Below are 27,694 nucleotides of genomic sequence, written 5' to 3' on the forward strand. Positions count from 1 at the left end.
TGAGGGGGGAGCGAAATAGAATACGGAAGTTGCGGAGCCCAGAGAATTCGGATCGTGAGCAATGAGACGAAGGAGCAACGATCTGCTTTCCCCGCTGGAACCCACGCAGGAGACGGCCCTGGATCGGGGCGCCAATATCCTTTGCGATCGTTGGCATCACGAGCGATATCCCATATTCCGTTAGATTTCCCGCTTGGCCACGGATTGCGTGAGTTGGGCTCTCTGAGCTCTGCGACAGCGAATTCCTGCATGCGTCGCTTGGAAACTCGAACGTGCCTCATTCCGCGTGAGGTGTGATTACGGCATCAAGATTTTTGTGCAAACAGAATTGACATCTGCGGAAGCTTAGTGCGCCATGGAGCTTCAACGCCGCGAGCGACAACCTCACCTGGGCAGCTTAAACTCAATATCGGCGGATTCGAGCAACGAGTCCAGGAGAGGCTCAAATGCCCGCTGCCTGAATCAGATGACCCGGGATCTACGCTAGTGGAATTTCCCGGCCCGGGAAACTAGCGGCATTTCGGATGAGGCCTTCTCCTCGAGTTTGGAGGAGATAGAAGTAAATTTACTCGAATCTGATATCTTGTCCCCATGCAACCCGCCACCCATACCGTCCCTGTCACGAAAATGATCCCGGGCAATTTTCAGCGACGAGGGTCGACTACTAGAAATTTAGTGCGAAGAATTTGTTCCTTACACAATTCTGGGCTGGAACTTCGGCCGAGGTTATTTTATGCTTCGGGCTGCGATTTCTGCCGGAGGTATATCAAAGATCGCGTCCCAAAACGCGCTAGAGAAGTGCGAGATGTACGCAAGATCCAAGGAGAAAGTCTTTCTCTCCTTCGCAAGCAAGTTTTATGGCTCGGGATTCATATTCGTGCAAGATATTGCCTCCACACATTGTTCTGGGTTCATGAAAGGATTGTTCGAGGCGCCTAGAATGCCTTTGCTGGATCATTCTCGACTCAGTTGGCCCTGACTTGAATCCCATTAAGAACTGCTGGCGGAGCCCGGCACGTCTGGTTCATGCTGATGAAAACGATTTGGCATATTTAAATAGCTCAAGACGTCCATGAAAAACAAGGACAAAATCGAGCTTCTTCGTGTCCAGAAAGAATTTACTCTACGTCGATGCGCATGGAGACTACTCACTTGCGCGAAGAAGGCTCCACCAAGCATCAGACATAAGCTCTGGAGCTATGCTCGCGGGAATCGAGCGAATAAAACATGGTGGCCTTATCCGACCAGGGAACCAGAATCTTCGCACTGACTGCGACCAGAATCTTCGCACCAGAGTGTCCTGTCTAGGGACGGATTCAAGGAAGGGGCGGCAGTCGGGTGGAGCCTCCTTACTCCCCCTGCCGGAGCAGAACCCGAAATCAATCCGCCCCTGCCTCGATGCATTGACCGCCCCCCCCCTCGGAGGATTCCTGGATCCGCCCCTGGTCCTGTCGATGCTTGTCGCTGAACATTGCCTGCGATTATTGTCGTGGCTTGGGACGTGGTACTAGATCCAGATATACTCATTTTAGACCCCCGCAAACTCGGGGAAATTGGGTTCCTCATCCGAAGCTCCTCCGATGACTATGGTGTATCTCATATCGTTGTGTATCAGCGGTACTGGTTTCGTCGATAGCATAGGAGTGAGTTCGTCCAGCGATCCGGTTCGTCGCGACGCGACTAGCCCCCCATGTCCCGGTGATATCGTTTCTCGATTGGATTCACAGGTGATGGGATGCGGCTCTGATTACGATTCGTTCCTATCATCGTGGCGGAGCGCGAACAGTTCAGGAAGCGCTGCGACCGAGATCCATCCAGAGATCTAATGAGGCTTGAGAGAGGAAACCTTCAAAAATGTCACTCCCCGCACGTTCCTAGCATATAAGACGACGCAGGAGTTGGCAGCGGAATCCGTCGTCGAATTCCATATTGTCCACGAATTGTACAGGATCTCGAATGGAGCACTGCTGATCCTGACGCTGTACCTGGATGCGGAAGTGGTCGAAATATTCGTTTTCGGATGAGAGCGCAAGCGACGCTCATTTCATCAAGGGTGTCTTTGGAACCAGCCAGGATTCGAATCGACCCCGATGGGAAGGAATCATGAACCTCATCATCGACAGAGCGCGTACTCCCACTAGAGACAACACATGGGCATCGATGGTCCACCGGAGCCCTGAGCGGGAATCTTGGCCCATTCGTGGGTGTTCCACTAACCATCCGACCCGCAGAAGGATCCGAACACGAGGCAACGGCTTCTTTCACATGATAACGCGAGATTAACTCCGGTCACAGCATTGTCACTTGTTCTGACATCAGCACTGATCCATCACGGGAACTAATTCATCACCTACGGCGATGACAAGTGGCAACTCACCTGAGCCTACTCTGAGAGTCTCCGCTCCTAGAAACATTGCCGAGACGAGATTCGAATTCGAATGGAATTTGTTCACTCGCCGGCGATCGCCGTCATCATCATCGATTACTTGGTTCGCTGAGACATCGAACAAGCTTTCAGGAACTGAGATAAACGTTCTCATCTCTGCTGAGGTCCACATTCGCTTAAGGTAAGGGCAGGCTGACTTCGGCTCTCGCGCTTCCTTCCCGGACCCTCCTCCTCCTCCTGAGTCCTGGGCCGAAAACCGTGCTTCTGGGATGGGCCGCGAGAGGAGCCACCGAACAGAGCGCTTGTTTTCGAAAACTCTCGTGAATCGGACTAGACGAGAGTCTTTCCGTACTTCCGGAGACGACGGCTGGAAGAAGAATCTTCGAAGTCTTTTCCTCGCGCAGTTTTCGATCAGAGATGCACAGCAGAGACCGCATGGAAACGTCGCGGACGACGGGATTCGACGGGAATCGCAGATTTGGCTAAAGCCATAGAAAAGCCTCATTGCATTCGAACTCAAGAACAAGGTGTACTATTCATAGCTAAATTATAATTGACAAGCGAATTGAGATCCCGTGGCGAACAACGGATTGCGGAACGTCTCCCCGATAACATCAGGATGGTGTGCAGCACATGGAATGCTTCCAGAAATTCGCACTTCTCTTCTTTTCAGCCTTAACAGAGCGTCTCTTCGTTTTGTCCGACTTGGCTTTGCGCTTGCCTGTTTTCCGCGATGAGGGCCTTGCCAGACTTTGACGTTGCTTGTCTTTTGTCGGTTTTCTTCGGTGAGTTATGCGGTCCGTGTGCCTCGGTTTTTTCCTTGCCAGAGGGGGTGTCGACTGAATCGTGCCTATCATTGAATGATGAGCGATTGATGAATGAATATCGGATAATTCTCTTCCTCTCGGATTCCTTGCCGCGAGAGCGACGCAGGATTCTATGGTGGATACCCGAATATCGCGAGAGTCGCGGGGACAACGCTTCTTACATACATCCGAAATTCTCGATTCGACAATACTGCCTCGTGCAACGAACCGATTTTCGCCAAGGAACAGCGAAACGAACGTTTTATGAGCTCCACGCTCCAATCGAAAAGGTTTGTTTGGGGAATTATTCAGACGTAAGGAATAGAACGACCGCCAATCCGATGAAGCCTTTGTCCACGACACAGAGAGAACGAACAATCCACAGGCAGAGCTGTGCGCCGCGTCACGAATTCGCCGACGACCGCCGCCGCCGACCTCTGGAGTCCGCCGCCGACCTCTGGAGTCCGCCGCCGCCGCCGGAATCCGAGCACGGCGTCCGACGGCGTGACGGAACGCCGGCGCGCCGTGCCCAATTGTCATGGAAAGTAACAGAAAACCACCGGGAAAAATTGGAACCCAATAAAATTTCATCCCCGACAAATGAGGAAACGCGATCAGAGGACTTTCGAACGTGCGTTCCACCTATCCCGCGGCGCGCCGTGGGCTCATCGGTCCGCCGCCGCCCGTTTTCCAGCCCGCCGCCGACGAAAATCCCATGGCGCACAGCTCTGTCCACAGGCTGCCCCCCCGTTGGGCGCGAGATCCGAACTTAGAGCTCCGGCTCGGTATGCCAATGGTACAATGACGATGATGATCCTGAAAGCTCGAGTACCTGTTGTCAGGGACTCGATCTCGGAGTATTCGGCTCTGATGAGAGGTGAGCGCGGAGGCCCTGGAAGAGGATCGGAGAGGTCCTGCGATGCCCCTTCAGAGTTCTCGAGATCCGACGCCGATTCTGAAGCCGTGGACGAGCCGCGCTCGGAAGACGACGATGATAGTTTCGCGCTCAATTCCGACAAGATTCGATTCATGTCGCTGAAATGAATGTTTCCCCGAGTGTGGAAGCGAACACTTAAGAGATGTTCACCGGAAGCGTTGCCCGCTTGGGGGCCGATGGCCGTTTTTGACGTTCGAAATGAGACTCTCCGATGTGAAACTCCGCTGCTGGGAGGAGCAATTCTCCATATACCTCCTTATGGATGTCTCCCTTTGAATCTCGAGGGAATACTCACATACTCGATCTGAGAGGAAAGTCAGGTAGCACCAGGGCTGAGCTCCCCTAGAGACCTGGTCCGCGATTACTTTCTAGTGTCAGGGAGGAACGGTTCACGGATTCACGACGCATCTGAGAGGAACTCTGCTGTCGTGTACGCTTACCTTCAGTCGTCCATCAGCGTAGCGTTCTTGCCATTGAAGGGAGGGGGAACGAATTTATTTTTTCGACCTTCATTGTCTCCGATCGAAATTGACACGAATCTATTTGGAGGCAGCGAATCTGATCCGAGAGAATTCTCCTGTCGTTTTCTTCCCATCCATGTTTTTTATTAACATCAACTTTGATATCATCGCCTTCTCGATGGACCGCTAATATTTCGACAAGATATCGCTCAAGTCGAGAAGCTGGATTCCTTGTTACACTTCCGACTCTCATTCAATGTGTATCGTTTACATGCGCGGATCTAGCGCCACAAAACCGCCTAAATGCTACATCTGTATAGAAGCGCGGCCTTCGTCAATTGTTATAATTACAATGAATATTAATCGATGATTTAATTCGTGACAGACATCTCCTGTATCCGCAGGAGATATCTGAGCCTTGCTGTCGGAGGGTTCGTTCCGATCAGCCACGCGCTGTTCCGAAGACGCCCGCCTGCTCTCACAAATAGTAGAATATGTGATCCGATGAGAATTACCATTCATCTTGTTTCGTACGACCGTCAAACAATCCGAAGAAACCCCTGAATACATTCCTCTGGTCCAGCAAGAGTTCGGATCCGACACTCAACCAAGCGAACATTCGCGAATCCTGCTGTTGTGCACCCTCTCACAACGCTGACTAAAATCCAAAGTTTTGACTACTGCATTCCAATCCAAAAGTCTACTGGACAATTCTTATGATTAAATTCAGGCTCACATCGATAAGCTCTCCATCGATAATCATCGTTCCGACCAGAAATCATCCGAAAATTATCTCACTAATTTCTAGACGATTCTAATCATTCGAGCCGCATCGGTTGTTGACTATTGTTTCAAGGAGCTCGGGGCCGTTCCCCCCAAAAACTACGCTGCGACGAACTTCGGTCTCTCGAGACCTCGTCACTTGGGTCAGGAGTCAGGAGTTAAGCTCAGAAAACAATGCTAACCTTTCTACTTAAATCTCGTTCCGAGAGAGCGAGAGCTGAACAATCTTGTCGAGGGAACACCATGGGTAACAGAAGGAGAAGTTGCAGGTGAGGAGTTCTACTTATTTTTCTCGCACCCTCCCCGTAAGGTCTAGATACATACAGATCTACATCCTCGAATGAATTCGAAGCATGCCCTTTATGCCATCAAAAGCTACAAATGAGAAGAGAAAACTTCTAATTGCAGGGTACGCTAACGGGTATCCGCAGTTTTCCGGGAGCGCCGTCGAGGGCGTTGCTGTAACAACAAGCAGCAGCGACCCTTTCGGAGTTTCAGTTTTTTGGCATCCCTGGCTTTACCGATTAACGCGTCAGATCCTCTCGATATGTGAGGGTAAGGCAGCCGCGATAAAATAAACTGTTCGCAACTACAACAACAACCCAACAGCCACGGCCACTGGTCGTATCCTCTTCGTTCGGTCTAGAGTATCACAAGTTTTTACAGTACGTCGCAGATGCACCTCAGAGAACTTGCGGCTCTCAAGCCGGCAAGTTGGTTTCAACCTAACTAATATTTATTGATGTAAGTTGTAACGCCGTTTGAGTTGTTATACGTTATACCACTATGAATCCTTGATACAACTCGCGAAGTGAATTCATTGATGTCAGCCGGCGGTTCCCTCGAACTCAGACCGGAAGGGTCTGATCTCGTTTCCCCCGCACGGCTGACCTGCTAGATACCTAGCATGCCAACTGGCACACCGCTATACACACCACTGCCACCGTATATACACATCGATGGGTCTCTAAGATAGAAGTCATCCCACTGGTCAATGGAGGGCTCGGATAGCGAGAACATAAGATCTGTCATGTCAATCAAGCTTATCGCTCGAAGCACGGCTCTAACTAAACATTGCCTTCCTTATCTGAGAGTGTATCAAATATCATCTCGTGCCCTCCCGCGTGTCCCCAGCCAGCGTCTCTGCACAGCTGCTGTACTATCCCGTTTTTTGGGGTCTTCGCCGAAATATCAAGGAATGAGATTGAACGTTATCATCACGCATTACATCCGTACGGAAACGAAGTCTGCCCACCAGAAACCCGCCGCCATGATCCGTCCTACAACCAGAAGGAAAGTCTTCTGATCGGTGGTTTTTCCCGGGAAAAGAACTGCGGAAGCAAGACTATTCCCCCTCTCTCTCGCATTGCTTCTGTCGTCAACAGGTAATTTTTATACGTCGCTCTGCAACCCGAGTAAGATTTCGGGAATGCTCGGCTCCTGGGTAAGGACTCAAATAATTAGAATTGAAATTAAACCTCCTCTTCATTGGATCTCTTCTGGCGGACGGCGACTCCACCGACTGCACCTTCTTCGACAAGTTTTTCACCCGCGGGCTCGGCGCCCGTATCGACGGTTAGCTTGCACAACGCTGTATCGTACGAAGGCGGTTTCTCCTTGTCGCATCGTTCCGCTGTGGCTGCTCCCGGGCCGCCGCATTGAACGCTGATCTCGAGAGAGCTGTAAGATGGCGGCGGCGTTTCCACCTCCTTCTTGTCTTTGTCGATTCTGCTCTTTTTCGACTCCTCCATGCGTTTCAGGTCCGCTGTAAAGAACACTAGGTTAGTGAGGGTTTTTTCGGAACAGAAGGTCGGGGGTACACCTCCAAGTTCTCTCATAAAGTCGACGGAAAATCATAGGAGCTCATCAGAATGAGTTGTGGAAACTTCCCGCTAAGAGCAATCGAGAGGAAAACGGAGGATCAAACGTTCCATGCGAGTCACGAAATCAACGTCGACCATGGCCGCCGTTCAGGGCAGAAACCACTGGGAGCTGCTGTCGTGGCTTAAACCGCCATCAACGTAGCCGGGCTCGACAAAGCAATAGAGCGAGGCTATAACCCCGGCCACAATACGTCGTCTATCCAGCGCGATTTGTGAACACCAGAGGCGACGGAGGAGGCAGCAGGCTATCTCCTCAACCGGCGGACTAAGTCTCAGCTGCCTTTCTCTTCAAGCCGATTGCTAGACAAAGAAGAGACATCGAAGACTTGCCACAAGCTTGGCCCCGGGCTCTGCGGGCGAATCACGAGGAGAATGGCGGCAAATTTAGCCCACGCCACCTTGGCGGACGAACAAGCGCTCTACTATTGTGGATCATTGTTTGACACCTAAGGGCGACGCAGAAGCGGATGCGTACGCGGACGGCTCCATCAATCTTCGAGATGAATCTGCGACTTTCTGGCGCCTATGAAAGACCATCGAAGAGCGGTGTGTCCGTGGACTTCGCTCGCTCGTTCGTTCGTTCGTCGGTCTGCTCGTTTGTTCATCTCCCGTAGGTCTGATTCCGACCGGAGCGTCCATCTATCTGAGCTCGGTGGAACTTCGTGCGCTGTGTCTCCTCGTCATGATATGATATCGCCAGAGATGTGGGAGTTTCCGGGACAACATCCGCACGACAAATCCGCCCCTTTCCTTTGTCCAGCGGCATCAACTGACGAGGCAGCCTGCGTTTGAGCGGGCAGAAAAAGTGCCTGTCCCTCTGGGCTCGCTCGGAATTCGCTCGTGCGCTTACGTTCGGCAGGCGACTGAGGAACGCTGTCTCAGCGGAACACGTTCCGCCATTTCCTCCTGCCATGTTTCTCTTGCGCAGCGATTGTCGGAATTTATCCCTTGCGGAGTCGGATAACCCCGGAGTCTGACTCGGGAGAGGCCGCGCTCCGTGACTACGAAGCATCGATGTGGAATGCGGGCTCTGATCTTGTATCTGATGCTCCGATTGCTGAGAAGCGTCCACTGTTCACCGATATGGCAAGATGGGATATATTTCGAGGAGTATCGGGAAATACCCCCGGCCCTGAGCGGCTTTTCCCCTTGGAAAAAACTCGCGGAATCTTTTGTCTACAATTGCTCTCGCTTCCCTTTTCCGCGCACCCGGATATCCATCTACAGCCACCGTGAGTATCCCTCGTCATCTCTAGAGCTACCGTCGCGTCTGTGCTCGACTCCAAAGTTTGCCGGAGCTGCCCCGAACTAAAAACTCGAGTAATGATGGTATGTGCAAGCTTTGCGCAAACGGAACATGCGTCGCCAAACGACGTGGCTGCCGCTCCAGTGACTTCTGCAAGCAACGGCGAGCGAGAGTAGCAGGGAACCAGAGACGCTTGTGAGGAGGGGAATAGCCGGGAGGAAGGATGGAGGCCAAGAGAGAGGAATAAGAGACGGTGGGCGCGAGAAAGGAAGAGAAGACTCTTCGAGTGGAAAAATTCGCATAAAAATGGCAAACGACAACACGAGGAAATCGAGAGAACAACTCCAGGGAAGCGGCGGGGCATCGCAAAATGTTTGGCCTCCGCTCCCCAATAGGAGTCTGTCGGGCGCTCGTACCGATCGCTGCTTCTCGGCTGGAAACGAGTTCCGGGAGCGTCTTCCGACCGCCCCGCCGTTCGAACGAATTCCGAAACGATTCTCGCTACATCCGGCGAGCTGAACTCCCTCTGACATGCTTCCCCACTCTGATTTGCCGATCGCGTAACCATGAGCTATTTTCCCTGCCTGAGTGCTCGGACTCGCTCTCTGCGAGCTATGCGCGAGCCCGGTGTGTGTGAGCGCGGACCGGGCCTTCCGCGGTTATTCCCAGCTATTCGAAGACCGCGACGGAGGACGGCGCTAGACGCGATCGATTCCCATCGAGGCTCTCGGCGTTCCGAGAGAGATTCGTCCTGAACCCGAATGATGCTCTTCTAGCCGTAATTTTGTCGCAAGAGACCGCTGTCGATCGTAATGATCCTGTTCGCACCCAGGGCGCCCGCGTTCGTTATACACTCGTATGGAAGCTCGCGAAGATCGTCGAGGCTACAGAGTAGAACTCACCGAGAACCGTTTTCTCGCACGGTGTACCATCAGGATTCCGCGTTTGCACCACGGTCTGTACAGGGCCTGTTTCGCCGTTCTGTGGGAGATGGACTCCGAGAATTTGCTCCGCGTTACCGTACCGGTTCGGAAGAAGAAGCTAAAAACAGGAAACCTGATGTTAAACCGAGCTCTTACCGGTATTCTGTCAGGACGTCGCTCGCGCTATAATCGAACGGTATCAAAGTAGTTTTCTCAGAAACGTCCAGCATGGGGGGTTTATGCGGGAGCGGACGCCAAAAAAGTCGCATCGAATCTTTCGATGCCTTGCCGTGATTCCGTGCTCATCCTCGTCGCGATCCATTTTTCATATTGACTACAAGCTCCGCAACGTTTTTGCCGAGATTTTGACTCCATCGTTCATGGCTCTAGATCGTAGCGGCACTCGTGCGTAGCGGAAGGAGCGCTGACGGACACAATCAATGTTGACTAAGCCGCGTTGCTCGATCAAGAAGAGAAGAAAAACCGATATCTCGCCTCTTGACTCGTCTCTCTTGTCCGATAATGAGCAAATATTGACTCTGAAACGGAGCTACATCGGACAAATTTTCCCTCTGGATGAGTCGCACGGATGAGCGACATCGAGCTCGTCCTAATGATAAACAGATGGATGAACAGACAGATCGAGTCGAGCTCGATCGAGTATCGGTCGAAACAACGAATCAGCAGCGAAAGAAGTCAACTGTCTCGTTGATTTTATTGTTCTCCTCTGGACGACTCGGCAGAAGTACAATCCCCGCGAGAGAATCTCGAAACGCCAAGAATCGCCGCTAGATATCACAGGCCTAATCGAAAGACATCTCATGTTTGTTTTCCTAGCGCCACCTCCGACCCGTCGCCGTCCTAAGGGTCCGTTCGCTCCGGGTTGGCGGGGAAGGCCTGCCTTGCAGGGGAACGGTCGGGCATAGAGGAAACGACGGGCTATCAACAGCTGTCACAGCAGAAACCGATTTAGCCATTCCAACAACAATAAACATCGGGACCAGCCCTGCTGTCCGTCGGCTCGTCCTCGGAGTCTTCGTGCCGCGTCCGGATCCCCCATTCTCAGCGCATCCTCATGACTTGGAGACGCCTCTCCGAGAATTGAGCACCGTTTTTCCGTGGTTATTCTTTTCGTTCCGAGTATGCGAAATTCGTTCGAATGGCCCCGCGGTGGAATTCCCGAGCCCCTTCCGATTCCACTTTTCAAGCTCGATCCAGCCATGCACTCTCTCCCCGGCGGAGGCGTTGTAGCCTGGGAGGAGATTCTGAATCAAGAATTCAAGCTCCCGGCTTACTGTCCAAAGTAGCGCCTCGCGAGAAGGAAAGTTGCGAGAATCCCTTCGTGGTTCCTCCCTGCTATTTCAAGAGGAGATTTTTCATGCCGGATCCCATTCCGTTGTTCGCTTTAGTCTTCCTCGTAGTCGGCATTGTCGACAACGACGACGGCGACGATAACATCAACAACACGAGGAAGCTTGTCTGGGAATTCTCACAGCTGCCACGGAATGGGAATCGCGCAGGCACGCGGGCAGGTTAGAAACCCGTCGGAAGAAGCGCAGTCGGTCTCGTTCGTTCCGAGCAGGGAAAAGAATTTACTCGCGAGCTCTCATGCTCCGTGACCCGTACCGTTTCCGTCAGTTTTCGAGCGGCACGAATCGAATCGATGATGAACCTGGACTCGTCCCATATGGTTTCTTTTGTCCAATCGTTCGGATAATTCCATTATTTGACATCGATCGCCAGCATCGCATCAGGGCACGAACATCTATCGCGAGGAATTCCTCTGGGCATTCCGTCGGATTCGCTCCCTCTCGACATCGATTCTCCTCATCAACTCAAAATTCATATCCGAATCGTTTCCGATCATGAATTTCCATCAAAACGAAGGTGGAGCTCGTGGCCGGTGGCGTTGAAGGGAAGTTGAGTTCCCTAGAACTGGAGCCCGGAACTCCAAGCGAACGGATGGTGTGACAGACTGACGTCCGCGCGGGTGGATCTGGGACACTAAAAACTCGCTGTGCGCTCAGATTGAGGAAATGATCTCCAGGAGAGCGCGACGGAACGCAGTTCGTCGTCTCAACTTCAAGTGAAATCCAACGAATCGAGCCGGGGGCGACGTCGAGTGTGATATTCTCAAGACGCGGTATTGTTAGCGTTAAGTCTAGAGACGGAAGTAGAATCAAACCGGATAGCAGCGGGAAACGCGTGCCTCGACATGAAGTCGTTGGTGCAGAACCCTCTCGGTTCGCCGTCGGTCGGTGTGTCGACTCCGTTCGAGTCTTCTCCGAGCGGAAATCAAACTTTTGTCTAGTTCCGGTTCCCTTTCGCCGTCGGTGTTTCCACCTTTGGTCGAGTCGCCGTGGTGAAGCAATCGTAGCCTCACTTGTTCCTCTGGCGCGGAATCGACGACAATGGAGGAAATCTTCCCGGCCTCAGGGCGTTTTCCTGAGCTGTGTGGACGGCTCCTCGCGTTCCCGTCAGCGTCCCTCAATTCCGAGAGAGGCAAGGTCGGGATAGCCAAACGAATCTACATATGACAGTTCCCCGAGTCCCTGAGGACAGACTTCAGCCGCGTCTGCTTTACGCCAATATCATACCGCGGGCTCGGCAGATGTCGCTCCTTAGAGTCGCCGAAAGGCCGCCGGTATCGCGCGGGCTCGCGCCAATCGTGCGGAGCTCGGAAGACCGACCGGGATGTTACTCGACCCGCGTAATCGGTCTCGTTCTTGACACCGTACCGACACGGAATGGCTGAAGTCCGTCTCTCGGCTCATCAGCTCAACCAGACTCACGTTTTCGGCAAACTGGTCTGAAAGCGGGATCCTGACACATCTCTCATCAAGTTCCGGTATTCTCTCCTTGGGCCTCACCGGCGACAGGAGTCTCTTACACAGAGCGCAACCGAATCGCTTCCATCATGAATGACGAGACATGGACATCCACGGCGGAGTCTCGGACGCTCTACATTCTCGAGCGATAGAACTCACATCAGAGATCTCGACTCTTGTGATCCAAGGCAATCGAAGATCACCCACATCGAAGCAGTTCACTGTGAGTTGTCTTGGATGGACTCTGGACCATTCCGAAGACTTTGTTTCGGTGGCGTCCTGAGGAACTCTTCCGAGGAGCCACGCTGGTTCTCCCGGAACGTGGAGTCAGGGAAAATTCTCTGACGCAAGAATGTTTTGTTCGAAACGGATGACAGCTTCTTTCCGCTGGGAGGATTTCTGCTCTTGTCTCAACGGGAGCGCTCCAACCCGATACGCTCTCTGCTCGCCAGACAGTTCACACACCGTGTACTTTCCCCCTCCCTCCAGCAGCGACCCAGAAAGCCATTCGCGAATAATTTGAATGGCGTTTTAATGAAGAAAAAACACGGTTTCTTCCGGGAGCCATTGCTTTCTCTGTCTTCCCGTACCGTGAGTCTCGCGAAGAGTCGACTTGGTTGTATTCACCTTACGTTCCCCGTGAGGCATTTTCCCGCTTCTCAGAGCTGCTGAAAAAAAACTGGCGCACCCGATGCTGGCGCAATAATATTTCGTGGTTTTCTGCCTGCACGAGCATCGGGCTAATGAAGGAACCAGCTCTTTCGCTGAATCCCAATCAGATGAAGCGAAACTGACGTAGCAATTTGAGTAGAGCCTGAGCGAGAACACCAAGTTTCACTCCCATAGAATCCGAGACACCGCGGGAAAATAATGGAGACCGTCCACAGCCCGGCCGAGGCAGACCAAAACATCGCACGAGATGGAGGGAATGAACGGAAGAGGTCGACCGGAGGAAGAGCAAATCCTTACACTCTCTCTATCTGCAGTGCATTATGTACTCTTTGAGATAAGCGTGCCGTTCGGTGTCGCCTGCTGCCACGCCCAAGCTATCCGATGTCTCCGAGAGAAGCTTCCTTGAAGCGGCCACCGAGTAGGCGAACAAGCTCGCTCGGGTGATATGTATGTTCGCTCGCAGGTAGAGAGGTATTTTATTTACTAGTCTCGTCGTGACCCAAAACCGCTTTTCCGCCACCGCGTCCGAAACCGGACTTCTCGTCGAGTCAGTTGAGCGCTACGATAACTATTTTGATCGAGAGTACACTCTGAATCTCTCGGCAGCCCATGCGCGTGGGGGTTCCTTCCCTCCGGAACAGCACTTTCCTTCAACACTGTTTCACATTCCTTTCTGAATTCTCGCCCACTGATCCCTAAGCTTTGAGTCAGACCGATTGCTCGTGTTTCTCGGGTTCCTCCTCATCTGGCCTCGAGGACTGCGGGGCGCGCAAAAGGTTACAAACCTCTTCCGTTTCTCCTCGCTGCCGTGCTCGTCCTTGCCATTACCGCCGACGGAAATCTTGTCGTCGAGGTGGGGAAGGATTTTTTCTTCCGCAGAAAGTGAAGAATTCAAAGGCGAGGAACGCTGGTGGATCCAGAGCACCACTTTTTCCCCGAGCAGCGAGCGAAAGCAGAGGACTTAGCGTTCTTTCACGCTCCTCACGCCTCACAGCGAGGAAAGTGCCGTATCGTTTGTTCCTCAGACGGTGAGGCTCTTGTTTGAAGCTCAAAGCAACCTCCTCGACGCTCCGTTCGAATATCTTCCCCCGGATGGCTGCGAGCGGTCAATCTTCAGCTCCCGGAGCAAATTGATTCGAAGGTCCTCCGTGACGTCGACAATGAATCCGGTGATAGAAAGGTTACGGTGTTCTCCAAAGGCGCAGAGGGAAGTAACTTGCCTACGCAAGGCGCACTAATCACTCACGGCTCAATCATCATTACTCGGAGTGCTCGGGATTTTCGGGGGGAGGTCCCCAGAATTCCCACAGAAACTTTCCAACAGATTTCACTTCGGTGGAGGATACGATCTTGACAGAAGTCGACTTGCGAAGCCTTGTCGAGCTGGTAGAGAGGTTCCTCACCAAGCTCTTCCGGCTCGGAACAATGAGCCCCACTTCGTCGCTCTGAATGTGAATCGAGAGATCAAGCCAAGAGAGCATTGCTCTAACTTGAATCGAATTCATCCATTCGGAAACGTTGCTCAACCGGTTGACTGCCTGTATGAGACAAACTACGGCGAGCTCAGCCACTCGTGACGAGGTCGAGCTGAAGATGCAGCATTCCGCGCGGAATGCGTGGACGCCGCCGTCTCCCGGAGCAACAAGGACGAGGGTCTAGCGCATACTTCATCGATGCTCTTCAACGACGCGGACGGAAACTATGCGCTGGGAGTGGCACATTCCCGCGAATTGTCAGGTCATTTCCTACAAGTCGAGAATAAGTCGAGAATCCTGAGCCGAGAGACGACCAGATAGGGACATGTTTACCATGAATTGATCCAATCGATTCGATTGATTCAATCGAGACCTCCGTTCGCGACGAGATCGTGCATATCAAACGCGCCTTGGAATATTTCGCACGAGTCGTTCCGATTTCCGTTCCCGAGGCATTTTTCGAATGGCTGCGCGTGATCCTTCTCCGATCGATCCGATCGGCGTCTGCGAGCCAGCAGGGTGGTCGGCCATCCGGCCCGCCAGAGAGCGGGCGCTCAACCAACAATTTATTTATATGCGGAAAGTTTCAGCCGGATTCCCACGAAACCCTCATGAAATCAATATGACAGCGCAGCTGTTCCTTTCTCCTACCCAACGCTCATTGCAAATGCGCATCGAACATCAACTTGACTTGTATGATCGATGCTGTCGTTCGTCGACTCGCTCGCTCGTATCGTTCCCGAACGGAACAAACAAGGCGAAGAGGAACACGTCCCGCAGCGCGCGTTGCCCAGCTACGATTCGACGGTTCCGGGCTGGTTTCTCAGCAAGGACATCATGACGATCATCGTTCACAAGATCCCTCTACGGACCTGACGTTGATAAAGTTCCAAGTGAGCAATGCTCCTTCCCTCCTCCTCCCCCTCCTCTGACCGTATTGAGGACGAAGCCAGTCAGAGAGAATCGTTTATGGTCCGTAGAATGGAATCTTCCTTTCACCGAGGACGTGTCGTCCTCGAAAATATCTCCTCGGAGGACTACAGAGCTCCGAGAATGAGCCCGGGGCACCGTTCCGGCGTCGTAGACGGACTCGATGATCCAGTATGGACCTTTATGACGACAGAGCTATTAACACCCGAGGGAAAGAACGAGAGTCCATCGCGTTCAGTCGCGCAAACTCCAGCTCTCTTTCGCCATCCACTCATTTACAGGCGAAGGAAGGTAGAGGGAAACAACAAGATGGAAAACCGACTTTACAAGCATGCCGACAGCGTGCGTGTAGTTCGGCCGCCAGCTGCTGTCCTCTGAGATTCTCCAAGCGTTGCTGCAGCATCGGCATCTGCCACCGAGCGATAGCGCCCGGTACGGCCTGTGTTCGATGTGCGGATCGTTCGCGAGTTTTGAAGCACCTTCCCCGGCTAGGTTTACCCACGTGCCGGCCGTTATGTATGAACGTATGTATGTATGTATAACACGCATCGCTTTAGCGTTACCATGCGATTTTAGGTCAACGACTTTCCGGGCTCAGAGAATGGCGTTTCCCATGCAACGGCACGAGGTTTGGGACCGGTTTCAGATCGTTAGCTCGGAGCGCAGAGCTCTCGGGGTCGTATTCATTCTTCCCTCGTGGGGAGGAATACTCGAGCAATCGTCTGCGACAGAGTATTTTACGCGACCGGCCAAAGTATGATGGTCCTCCAAGGGCGCATCTTTGGGAAGGAAGGCAAATGGAAATGTACGGGAACCGAGCGGACGAATGAATCCAGGACAATTTAACACATTTTTATACCTGTTCCGTTGTTGCGTGCCGTTATTACTCGCGACGCCGCCGTCGGCCACGACGGCACGCCGAAAGCGAGCAGCGTTTCCGGAAGGGGAAAAAATCGGGAAAGGGGACAGCGAGCGAGCAAGCGGGGAATGAGAATCAAAGTGAGGTACTGAGAACTTTCGAAAGATGTATGCTGCCGCCGTCGGAGAGCGACAGGGACGCTCGGCTCGGGAAGCAAAATCGCTGCAGAGGAATTTCCGAACCCGTTCGTCTGATTCGAGAAACCCGGAACTCCCTCGCACCGAAACCTCTGGGAGTCCGCTGAGTGAGATGGACAAGGCTTTTTTCGACGCTGTGATTTGGACGGAAAGAGCGCCGCGCGTCGGAGTAGGACGCGGGTCACCGAACGGGAACAGGTCTTTCGAAATGAGGCCGAAGCCGGAAGAAGGCACAGAGAACGACTCAAAAGAAGAAACCAGGCGAACGCTTGCCGTGCCAGGCCAACGTCATCATTTTGGCATTAATTCGGTTTTGAGCAATTTCGCCAATANCTTGACGCTTGACAGGCGTTCGCTCGGTCGCGATGCCTGGGGCTTATACGATGGCGACTGTCGCCGCTTCGATGCTGCACGCCTAGCCGACGAGGCTCGCCTACCGGCCGGACGGCCAGTCTTGGGGACGGTGAGAGCTGTTCGCTCGACACTCTCGGAGCGCGCTATTATTAATATCCCTCCGGTCCCGGAATCGGGCAAACGTGTTGCCTTGGTTGCCTCCCGTGGGCGATGCTGCGTTGCCGACCGAGGGCTTCGCGATTCGCGATATCGAATTGCGAGAATGAGGAGCTCGACACGGTGAAGGACCGACGTTTCGCGATTGTGACTCGAACCTCCGCTCGTTTAATTCGTCCTCATTCTGTTTTCATATACTCTGTCAGAATGGTCGTAGTCGGGCTCATACTCTTCCATCTTTTCCATTGGGAAAATTTCCCAGTTGGAGATTTTTCTCGACAGAGCGATGCCCTGACGCACGAGTCTCCGGAACAAAACTTTAGTGTTCCTCAGTAGGTATTTATGCTTTTCCGGAGTATTCATGCCGGAGCTCAGGGATCCTCGGAAGCGTAGCTGTCGAGAAAGACTTTTTTCTGGAGAACGCTCCGTCAGTAACGAGTTGCTGAATGGTTCTGAAGTCTCACGCTTGAATAAACTCGGTGTATCCAGAGGATTTGCGTCGAAGAGCCAATAAATCCCGAGCCGGAGGCGATTGCCGGGAGCATGCGGTGAGCCGAAAGCAACGAAATTCCGGATGATTGTGTCGCTTGTTATCACTCAAGCTGTTCCGCTCGCCGATATTCCGGCGGAGCAGCTTCTTGAATATGGCTCCGGAGGAAGACGTGGGACGTCAGATACGATGATGATGCCTCCCTTGTCTTATCTGCGAGTATCTATTCCTGCTCCAGAGAGAGGGAGAGGAGAAGAGACACGAGTGCCCACCGGGACAAGGGACAGGGAAATTCTCGGGAATCGATAAGATCCCACCTGTCTGCAGTCGACGGCAGCGGTGTGTCGAGTGAACTCGAAAAGAGAGACGAGTCAAATTGACATACGGAGCGAGGGGATTGGGAAAGCAGAGGATTCTCACTCGCACAAATCGAGTCTTCCTAATTCTGGTAATTTATGGGGGTGTGACTGATTTTCTCCCGACGACAGTACAGGGCAGGAACAAGGACGGGGACGAAAGCCCTCAGATGGCGTTGAATTTTCGGCCTCCTTCGGAAAATCTTCAGCGTTGGCTTCGCGTTTCGACATCAGAGCTTCTCTTTCACTGATTTGGAGAAAAATTGCCCGTTGTTGCGGAGCGAAGGAACACTGATTCGTTGAATTCTCAAACGAAAATTCAAAGAGACAGCCGAGCGGAAAGGAACGACGTCTCGTCCAGGTATGAGAAAAAGGAACGATACGAAACACACCGGCCCGCCCCCAAGCTATCTGCGAGGCTGTCTGGTTCGCTCAGCTATTCAGTCACATCGGTACATCTGCTTCATTCACACGGACGAACTGCCGAAGGACAAACGGAAGGGAGCCGTTGAGAACGCTGCGATGGCGGCGCAGCGGTGAAATAGGAGCGCATATTAAAATTTTCATTTTGCCTCGTTTCTCCCTTCGGTAGGGAAGCAGGACGGGGTGGGGCTACGGTCTGCAGCGGCATCTGCCTTCTCTGCGCCCCTCCGACTCGGAACTGGAGGCAGACTAAAAATATTCGGTGATGCTGCGTCGCTGGGCTGCTCTGCCGGGAAAAACCCATTCCACATCGTATCAAGTTCAATATGGAAAGAAGTCAACAAAGCAGAGATCTTTCTTCCGGCAACGCTGCTGCTTCTCTCGCTTCCCGTCTGTTCCGCTGTCTTCCTCAACTTCTCTATTCTCTATCTTCATTTCTATCTACCGAGAGAGCGGAAAGAGAGACTGCATACTCTTGTATTTCTTGCTCGCGTGATCCCCGAAGTTTATGCGTCCACGCTTCCCGAACATGCAGCGAAGTTCTTGAAACGTGCCAAAACGCCGTCTTTCCCGGCTCAACGCTCGCTTGCCATCGGCACTTCTCGGCAATGTTCAATATTTCGAGGAAGCTTGGCGGCGATCGAGTTGAAGTCAATTTCAGCCAACCTTAATCTCTCAGGGCGTCGATCGGCTCGCAATTACGGACCATTGACCTGGGACCTTAGAGAGCGATTGAGTTTGGGGTGTGGTCGAATCGATCTCAAATTCTCTGGATGGCGGAATAATTTCGACGAGAATATCGACATGATTACGTCCGTTAATCGCAGTCAAACGCGCGAGTGCGAGCCCTCGTGCTCACCATGCTCAGTCGGTCGATCAGCGAGTCGCTAGCGAACGTCTATATCCTGATTCGTGTCCCCAATCATGATTAAATCCATCTTTTTCTGTGGGTCCCAACCCGCGTTCATTTGGCGCTCTCATTCGCAGGAGATCATACACATACATATGGAATCGGTCTGCGCCCTCCACGAAACTAAGCACCGAGTCGAGAAACTTCGATGATTTGCTGACTTCTGACTGAACAGCTCGCTCTCGCCGTTTTTGTTTGACGTGGACGATCAGCAGACGCTGGTGACATCCATGGTATGGTAAAGTTGACTCGCTTTTCCAACGCTGTTTTTCTCACGCGCTGTGGCAAGCTGGCTGGAGGAGGCTCTGTGAGTGTGTCTTGGCTGTATTTTCAGCGGCTTGTCACGTTTGGCCGTAATGGCGCTCTGAGCCCCCTGAGCCCCACCATATGAGGTCTGGCGGGAGTTCTCCCCCCGGGACATACACCACGCAGCCTCGGAGCCCCGTTCCTCTTGGCCATCCAACCCCCTCAGCGAACACTCCAACTCTTCCCCAGCACACGGTCCTGATCCCTCAATGCTAGACGCTAACTCTCGGTCACCAAGCCAATGAGCCAGCCCATAGGCTCGAGCTCCGTACACCGGACGAGGCAGGCCCGTCCGGAGATCGCCGAGGTGAGCCCGGTGCGCGAACGCAGGTCACGAAATGGATGTTTACTCAAAGAATAAAGCTCGAATGAGTGCTTCATTGAATGTACACAAAACCTCTCCTCCACCCCTCGAACGACGGCTTGCGAGCTGCTGCCGAGAGTGTATCGGTGCGTCCGGAAGACTGGTTTCTCGGTTGCCGAACATTTCGGGAGCGACCGATGTAATCTATGCAGAAACAGTGAGCGCTGATGATGTACAAGACCGAAGAGAAAAGTAAACATGGGGTTCTGCTTGCCGGCTGCAGCTTTTCTTTGCTCACTGGCTGGCTTGCGTGTATTTTCCTCTTCCCCCTCCGTCTGTTTATTCCTCTGCAGCAGCAGCGGCATCAACCAAACAAACAGTTCGGCGATGGCAGCAACAACGGCGGCAACAGCAGCAGCGGGTGTTGTCTTCTCGTGTTACAGTGCGCAAAGCAAGTTAAACAATCGGTGAGCAAATTGATGAACCTGGAGGAGCGGAGCCCGCAGACGCCGTTGCAGATGGGCGACAATTACGTCGTTTGAGCGAGCAGCGAAACTGTGTCTCGACCCGACTTGGATTATTATTATTATTATTGGACGCGTGACAGAGTCTGCGATACGTAAATTCGGCAGCAAGCGCCCTGGCATCAAAGCTCCGTCTGATTTCCGGCAGACATCGCTCCGTAGCCGAGCTCGGGCGCGCTTTGATCGGGACGACGGTGTTCGGCTCTGTGAGTAAGGGATTCAATCGTTTCTTTTGTGTTGCAACGTACAGACTGCTCCGTTGAACTTTCGCTTGAAAAGAATCCACTCCATTTGCAAACCACGTCGTGTTCGATTCTTTCTCCTCACCGTCTCAACGCATGGACGAGCTATAAGGTCGCCGGAGATTGTATGTATGCGTTTCGGCGAGACAGCGATGTCCCAAGTACCGGGCATTGCGAGCAATGACGCTTTGTGTAAGCGGTGCGAGTTCTTAGCGGGTTCGTGGTGGATTGGTGGCCGTCAGTTGCCACGGCATCAAAAGGAGCAGCATCAGCAGTGGGGAAGTGCCTAGTACATCAGTGACCCCGGCTCAGTACAAATCAACATCAAAAGTTAATGGTCCGTGCCTTCCTGGTCTCTTTCCTGCGCCCGTCTGTACGCTGGTCTCCCCTCTCCGTTGGTCGCTTGGTTCGCTCACTGCTGGCTCGTTCGTTTCTGCTTCGTGTAAGACCTACGGTGCCGACTCCACCACAGCGTTGGGCACACAAAACACACTCAGTCAGTCGGACTGCTACCATCTTGCTCGGAGGAAGTTCTGTGCAGAATTCCTCTGTTTCCGTCTTGAATTTTCGCAGCCTTGAAACATGAAGGAGAAGCTGTGTCTGAGCAGCGGAAGTTTTCGAGAACAAGCTAGGACATCAATGGAGCTGCTTCTAGTTTCTTCTCTACCATGCGACGGTCTCATTCATTCGTGCAGCGAATCAGCAAGTATTGAGGAGCCGCACCGACGCCTGTGTCGAACCTAGATGTCGTAGTCCATTCGAAATTCTGGTTCCGGCTTACGTCGCGAATGAAGTAATATCAATCCCGTCATTATCCCGGAACGATCATTATATCTCCTCGATATCAGATTGGTGACGCGATAGAACTGTCCTGCCCCGTCCCCAACCCAAGTACTCCGGAAAAACGGCCGAATAAAGAATCGTAATCCCGAGTCGAGTCCCGCAACTCTCGAAGCTCCGTAACTAGAAAACGTCTCGTCGTGTTCGCGATCGGCGTAATGCTGGCGGAACACAAAGGCATTGAGCAATTCCTTTGTTCCTCGAGTCTTTGCGATGATTACAACTCGGTGTCAGAGTCCTATCACGCTTCCGTGCATGTTCGGACCGTAGGGGAGAATTCAACGCCTCTCGCATTCGAGGTCGACGAATTTCGCCGTAGGAATCGCGACTGGCTCAAGAGACTCCCAGCTTTTCCCTATCATCCGCCAGTCAGGCGCCGAAGCGGAAAAATCGGTCGCTGTAGCGGCACCAAATGGAATCGGAACGAATGTGGAAGTTTGTAGGTGCCAGAAGCTTGTCCCGTAAAAGTTTCCCCTCCTCCTCGACCCCTCTCAGCCGTCCCGCAGAGTTCGAAGTTTTTCAAGACCTTGTCTATAAATCCGAGTCAGAAAAGTCTCTCGACGAACATTCCGAGACTTTGCGAAAAAGCTCGCTCGTCGACGCGGCCCGTCCGACTCGCTCGGGAATCGAAACCGTAAACCCCACAAGATATTACCCATCCGACGCTCAAAAGCTCTGGCCGCTCAGGCTCTGCCGTTTCTTTGCGTTGGCCGGGATCTCGGTCGGATTTCCCCGGGCGAGCCCTGTGTAGCTGGATTGTCGTCGGTTATTTTCGAGGAACTGTGAAACCGATCCTCGAATTCTCGAAACTCGGAGAATCAAGTCTGCGTACAGCAGCTTCTACCCCGAATGTCCCTCGAGAGATATATATGATTTTTTTCCGAACATGCCGAGGCTCCATGAATTCATTTGATTTACGTTCCTTCCGCCTCGACGTTGGAGCAAGTGAATGGAGCGGGTCCACCCGCTGCTCGGATCGAAATTGCACCCCTGACAGCACGTACTGCGAGCGCATTGAGCGCGGCTGCGTGATATTAGTTGTAACTGTTGAGTGTTTGCGGAGCATTGCGTGACTTGCATCTCTGCTTCTTGCAGCCAGCGCCGCGGATTCCGTTGTCGGAGGTCGGTGGTGTTCGATTTGGCTTCGATCGAGCCAATTACGGCTTTTGAGGCAACAGTTCCGGTAAACACGCCGCAACCTGCGGCAGGGGGGCAAGGCACACAGGAGAGCGAACAACGGAGGACAGTGGGCGGAAACTTTTCCAACCGATTTCACTCTCCGTTCTCCATTATGCTGCGGTCCAAAAGTTCGACGAGACCGCGACTCGTCGGCAGGAGAGGAGATGGCGCGGCCCTTCGCCTACAGTCGTCCCATCGCGGGCTTTTATTGACCGTCGTTGGAAATGGCGCCAGCTCAAGAATTCAAAATTATAGAACGAAACGGCGGAATGAGCGGCGCGGCGGGATTAGCTCCGATCTCGTTCTCCCGGACGATTCTGCACGAGGCGGTCTTTCATACCGCGTTCGATAATGAGAGCCATTCGGCTGGACGCATCATTCCGGCCGAAAAAATGAGAGTCACGTCTGAAATTCGAACGAATGACTGAATGACTGGTCGGCTCACACGGAACGACTGGCGAAGAGCAGTGCGCGATCGGAAGGCGCGACAGCTGTCGTGCAATGCCTAAATATTGGGGCCGCAAATGCTACTCTGAGCGAAGGGCCACCTTTCGGACATTAATAACGCGGCCGGCCCACACCAGCTGGGGGCGATTGGCGCCTGGCAGTTAGAGTCCGTAATTGTTTCGGCCATAATCAGAGTAGCTGCGCTTTCTTCCAACTGCTGCACGAATTCTTTCCTCCACTCGATTGCTAACAGCCTGCCTCTAGGCGGCCGACTGTCGACAGCCAGTCGGTCGGCTCTGACGCGAGCAGACGGAAGCCGAAAAAAAGCCACTCCTACGTCTCACTGCTTTCTGGGCCTGATCTGTGCCGACATTGCTCGTCGCGAGCGTCTCTGAGCAGAGACAGAGCGCTCACAAAACAAAGCCGGAATCTCCGCCTTTGAAGCCATATCCGAGCAGGCGGCGCTGTCCATTATGCAAATTCTCACAATGAGATTGGGTGAAGAATTTGTATTTGATAGAAGTTCGCCTCCCCCACCTCCCGCCCCTCATCCTTCCGTCTCCCCTCCCCCTCACCCCATCACCCTAGCGACTATTCCCCTCTCCCACGCTAACTGATAGCGTTTCCACTGAATATAAAATGTCTATCAACGGCGACTCCATCGACGCGAACGGACGTGAGATCGATATACATACATATATTCAGAAGCTCTATCGGGAAGGCCTTAAACTTCATCATCGGGGAGGCATACACAAGTCGGGGGCGAGGAGGAGGATAAGATCGAGAAAATCCGCTAATGTAAATCGCGCTCCGCGCGTGACTGCGTGGCTTCTCCCCGGCGAGCGGGAGTGGGAGTCTTGCGGGAGACATGTAATCAGGATATTCTTTAGACCGCAGCCTCGACTCTAAGCCTCAGGCGAGAAACTAGGGCCCGGAGGCCACGACCATGAGCAAGAGATATTTCTCCTTATATTTCGGTTGGCTTAGTTCCTTCATTCACAGCAGCCTCGGCGGTCGCCTCCTTGGGCCCTCGGGCAGAATGTCGTGCGACAGCAAGGATATTGAAAACTCGACGGCTCGATCGACTCCCCTATGTGTGGCTAATATTCGCTCGTGGACGAAATCTACGGATGGAGATAATTCGTTTATTTATCTTCGCTCTAAATCCCCAACTGCTTGATGACGAGCCCTCGACAAAGCCGTATTCCGTACGAAGATCAACTTCCAGGGAAGCGTGGCTCGGTTCTCGTATTCGGTCTCCGGCAGGCGAGTGCGGGCGTTCCCGCGGGAAGGAGGCGCGTTTTCTGATTCTGAGTTCTCATTGCGAAACTTTTGGCGTTTTTCTTTTCCGAGGGCTGGCTCGACCCGAGCCCGAATCATTTTGATTCGAAAGAGCTCGCGGCGAGCCGTATCCGGACGAGACGGCCAATCACCCCGTCGGTCGACGTGGGCTACTCGGATGATGGTTCGGCATAGGGGCCAAATTAGCTCCGATGATTCCGGGCCCTTCCCGGAAGTTCAGCGCTCGAAACTTTATCTTCGGAGTTCCATCGTCCTCTCCCTCGAACGTGTTCCCATCGGGAGTTATTTCTCCCGCAATTCCCTTCATTTCCCTGGTAGTCCTGGTCGGCGGTTCTCTACCCGTGCCATTGACTCGGAGCGGATCCAAAAACTCGATCTCTCGCATGCATCGGGGCTTTCGACGAAGCTCGCGCTTGCCCGTTACAAGACTGTAGCGAACGAAGAAGCTAAACAGGGACGATAGAATCGAGCGGCAACAGCTGCGAACAGTCCTGATAAAGCCGGCGTCGATGTTGATGACGCCAGTAGCGGCACGCCATGTTGATAATAAATATTTTGTTTTCATTTATTCATTGGAGCGATGACACTGGGACGGGCCAGCGAGCTCTCGGGAAGCTCTGCGATATTCCCAGCGAGTTCATGAGCGCAATTTTTCTCCACGAAAATGAAGCCTCGCCGCTCGAGAGCTCGTTAACTCGCTCAAGAGACGCAGACCCACTTTGAGACCACAAGAGAAAAATGCTGCAGTCACCTGTTTACCGTCGGCAGTTGCAGCAGAAGCAAGATAACTCTTGACTCGCGTACGCCCGAAATAGCGGCTCGAGGGGCCGGCCGCGGAGAGACGGAGCTCTTCTTGTCGCTTGAGATGTGATGAGGAGCCGCCGATGTCAAAGCGGCACGAAGCAATGTTTGGTGAAGCCTCTCTTATTCCCAGACCTCATCTCGTCGGTCTCCCTCGCATTCGTCTGATGCTGCCCTGTGTCTCGTCTTTCAGTCCTGCCCTCGGAAGAGAACCTGCGGTTTGGCGTAACCACCGTCAAGGCATCCCTGGACAAACTTTGGAGCGTGTCCTCTCCCCTCGGCGCCCCTCCACTGTACCTGGAACTTTTTGAGACTCACGGCTTCCCCCCTGCGCCAGAGCCGCGAACTAGCTGCGTCAGAATACCCCCTCACCCTCCCCCTTCACCCCGTCACGGCATTGAATGCCTCTTTCGAAACGGTTGTCGTAAGCTTCCGGGACTCCGGTGCTGCAACTCTGAATTCTCTGACTCGATGTGTTCGCTCGGTTCATTTGTCAATTGGCAGAAGTCTCGTGGAGTTATTCGAGCGCTCGAGCGAGCACTCGCATCAATCCGAAAGTTTTGCTTCCGCTAACGCGCCTGAATTAGCTGCGCCGAGAGTTGAGCAGGGGATCGAAAAACGAACGTGCGAACCAACATCGGAATCCCCCTCCACCACTGCCAACGTATAAACCGGTAGAGGGGCAACGTGTTTAACTATTAAAGCTGCTGGTTCTCCTGCCAGTCTCCGATGAGGAGGTAATCCTTCTTCCTCCACCCAGTCCCCCATCGAACGATGGGAACGGCGGTCGTCTCTATTGATGGCTTAGCTTTCCCCGCCCCAGCACACTCCAGTAAGTGTTTAATTTCGCTTATAATCGGCTCTCGTAAGCCGAGTGCGGTTTGCGCAAAGAAGGAACTGAGGAACTCTTATTTAAACAAGGTTCATCTCCTGCATAAAATCGAGGGAGAGTCCCCGCCGCTGTTGCTTGGTCCGGCTGTTCCTCGGCCTTGATCTCCTCCCGGCCCCTAACTGCGTTGACTCGTGGCAACTCTGCGCTACGCTTCCAACCACGGGATGGGATTGAACTTCACTCCTCCTGAAGCTCGAGAGGAATAATTCAACCCCCACCCCCCACGCCGAAAGAACAAATCCTAGTCCGTCCTAGATGAAGGGGGTATTGACGAATAGAGAATTGATATCGATCTTCGATGAATCATATTGACCGAAAAATACATACAGATCTATTGATATTTTAGACCAGGGGTGACAATCCGTGGCCCTCGGGCCACATGTGGCCCGCGAGGTCATTTTTTGTGGCCCGCCACTCTTGCCCCACATACTCGAAGCCGACTGTTTCGGATGAGTGCTTGGAAATTGAATGAGATCGGTGGAATGAATACCTCCGTACAACCGAACAAACGAGGTTTCCCTCTATTCCCGGAGGCTGGGAAAGCATTCTTTCATGGACGATAGGCATATATTCTCATTTGATACGAAAGTAAATTCTTAATGTGGCCCGCGGGCACCTGCGGCGCTCGAACGTGGCCCACCAAAAATTTAACTCCGACACCCCTGTTTTAGACCTTGAGCGCGGATACATTCGAAACGCGTATTGAGAAGGAGAAAAAAAAACGCCGTGACGTATGCCCGCGGAGGATCCTCTGTTTGTTTGCTGAAGAATAAGAAAATGGGGGCAACTACCAAGCATGGCAACAATGCTGCAGGATGATGAGGGTCGGGCGCGAGGGCGTGTGAATGAAAAAGCGAGCATTCTCGCCACGAGCTAAATCACCGTAGGCGCTCTCTAATCTTCTCTCTCGCAAGACACGGCCTTCTTGAACGTCGTCGTAGTCTCTTCCTCTCGTCGCCGTCGTGCTTGCTTGGAGAATAAGCTTGTTGACAAGCCCGTTGTGCTCGAGAAGCGAAGAGCAGCAGCAGCGCCCGTTGTTTGGTTCAGCTACATACACGGCTATAATGGCTTGCTCTCGCTCTATGTGTTCACAGAGGCGAAAAATAATCCGGCCAACCGAGCGGCATCGCGCTCTCGTACGGGATAGAGCGTTCCCGTATGGGAGAGCCGGCCCACTGCGTCCGTCTCCCCGTCTCGCTGCGCCCGTTCGTCTGTCAGCTTGCCAACAATACCGACACCGAGTCGGTTCACCTCAGCTCACAGCGTGGGCCTTCCCCTCGTGGCCGGGGGCGGGCGTCGGGTTCTTTTGTTTCGACGTGACGTCCAGCCGAAAGTGTTCCGTCCCTCGCCCGTGTGTTCCGTCCATCTCCAAACTGGGAACTTGACGCCCGCCCGATACGTTTCGATATCGCCACGTTCCCGCCGGCCGTGAAAACAGTCGACGGCGGCGCGGCGGATGCGTCGATCGAACGCGAAAACTCGAGCCGCGCCTCGATGTAGGACACGGGTGGAGTGTCGCAGCCGCCTTTCATCCAACGGTTCCAGAACCGCGAGAGCTGTCGAGAGGTAGGGAGCCGGATCCCGGAGTTTCGACCCGAGGCTTTCCGAGATCCCGCGGAGTGCTCCTATATGACCTCTCTACGTCACATCGGCCTCAGATCGATTGGCACGACTTCGTTGGTCGAGACAGTCGTCATGGTGTTCTATCGGCAGGAGGATTTCGCGGAGTATCCAAGGATCGAATGATCGACTGGGGCGATCAGATGATCGGTCTTTCCGACT

At 53.2% G+C, this 27,694-nt stretch overlaps 1 protein-coding gene across 1 annotated transcript in view; it reads right to left on the reverse strand.

Moving 5' to 3' along the window:
• Nucleotides 1–6,635: 6,635 nt before the first annotated feature.
• Nucleotides 6,636–27,694, reverse strand: part of LOC100900504 (uncharacterized) — a 30,856-nt gene continuing 9,797 nt past the window's right edge. The window contains exons 3-4 of the mRNA XM_003747332.3: nt 9,405–9,543; nt 6,636–7,138 (exon numbers count right to left, since the gene is read on the reverse strand). Of these exons, the coding sequence (XP_003747380.2) occupies nt 6,846–7,138; nt 9,405–9,543 (432 nt within the window). The 3' untranslated portion in view covers nt 6,636–6,845. The remainder of the gene's footprint in view (nt 7,139–9,404; nt 9,544–27,694) is intronic.

Source organism: Galendromus occidentalis, unplaced genomic scaffold (assembly GCF_000255335.2).
Source record: "Galendromus occidentalis unplaced genomic scaffold, Mocc_1.1 scf7180000077516, whole genome shotgun sequence".
Lineage (NCBI taxonomy): Eukaryota > Metazoa > Arthropoda > Arachnida > Mesostigmata > Phytoseiidae > Galendromus > Galendromus occidentalis.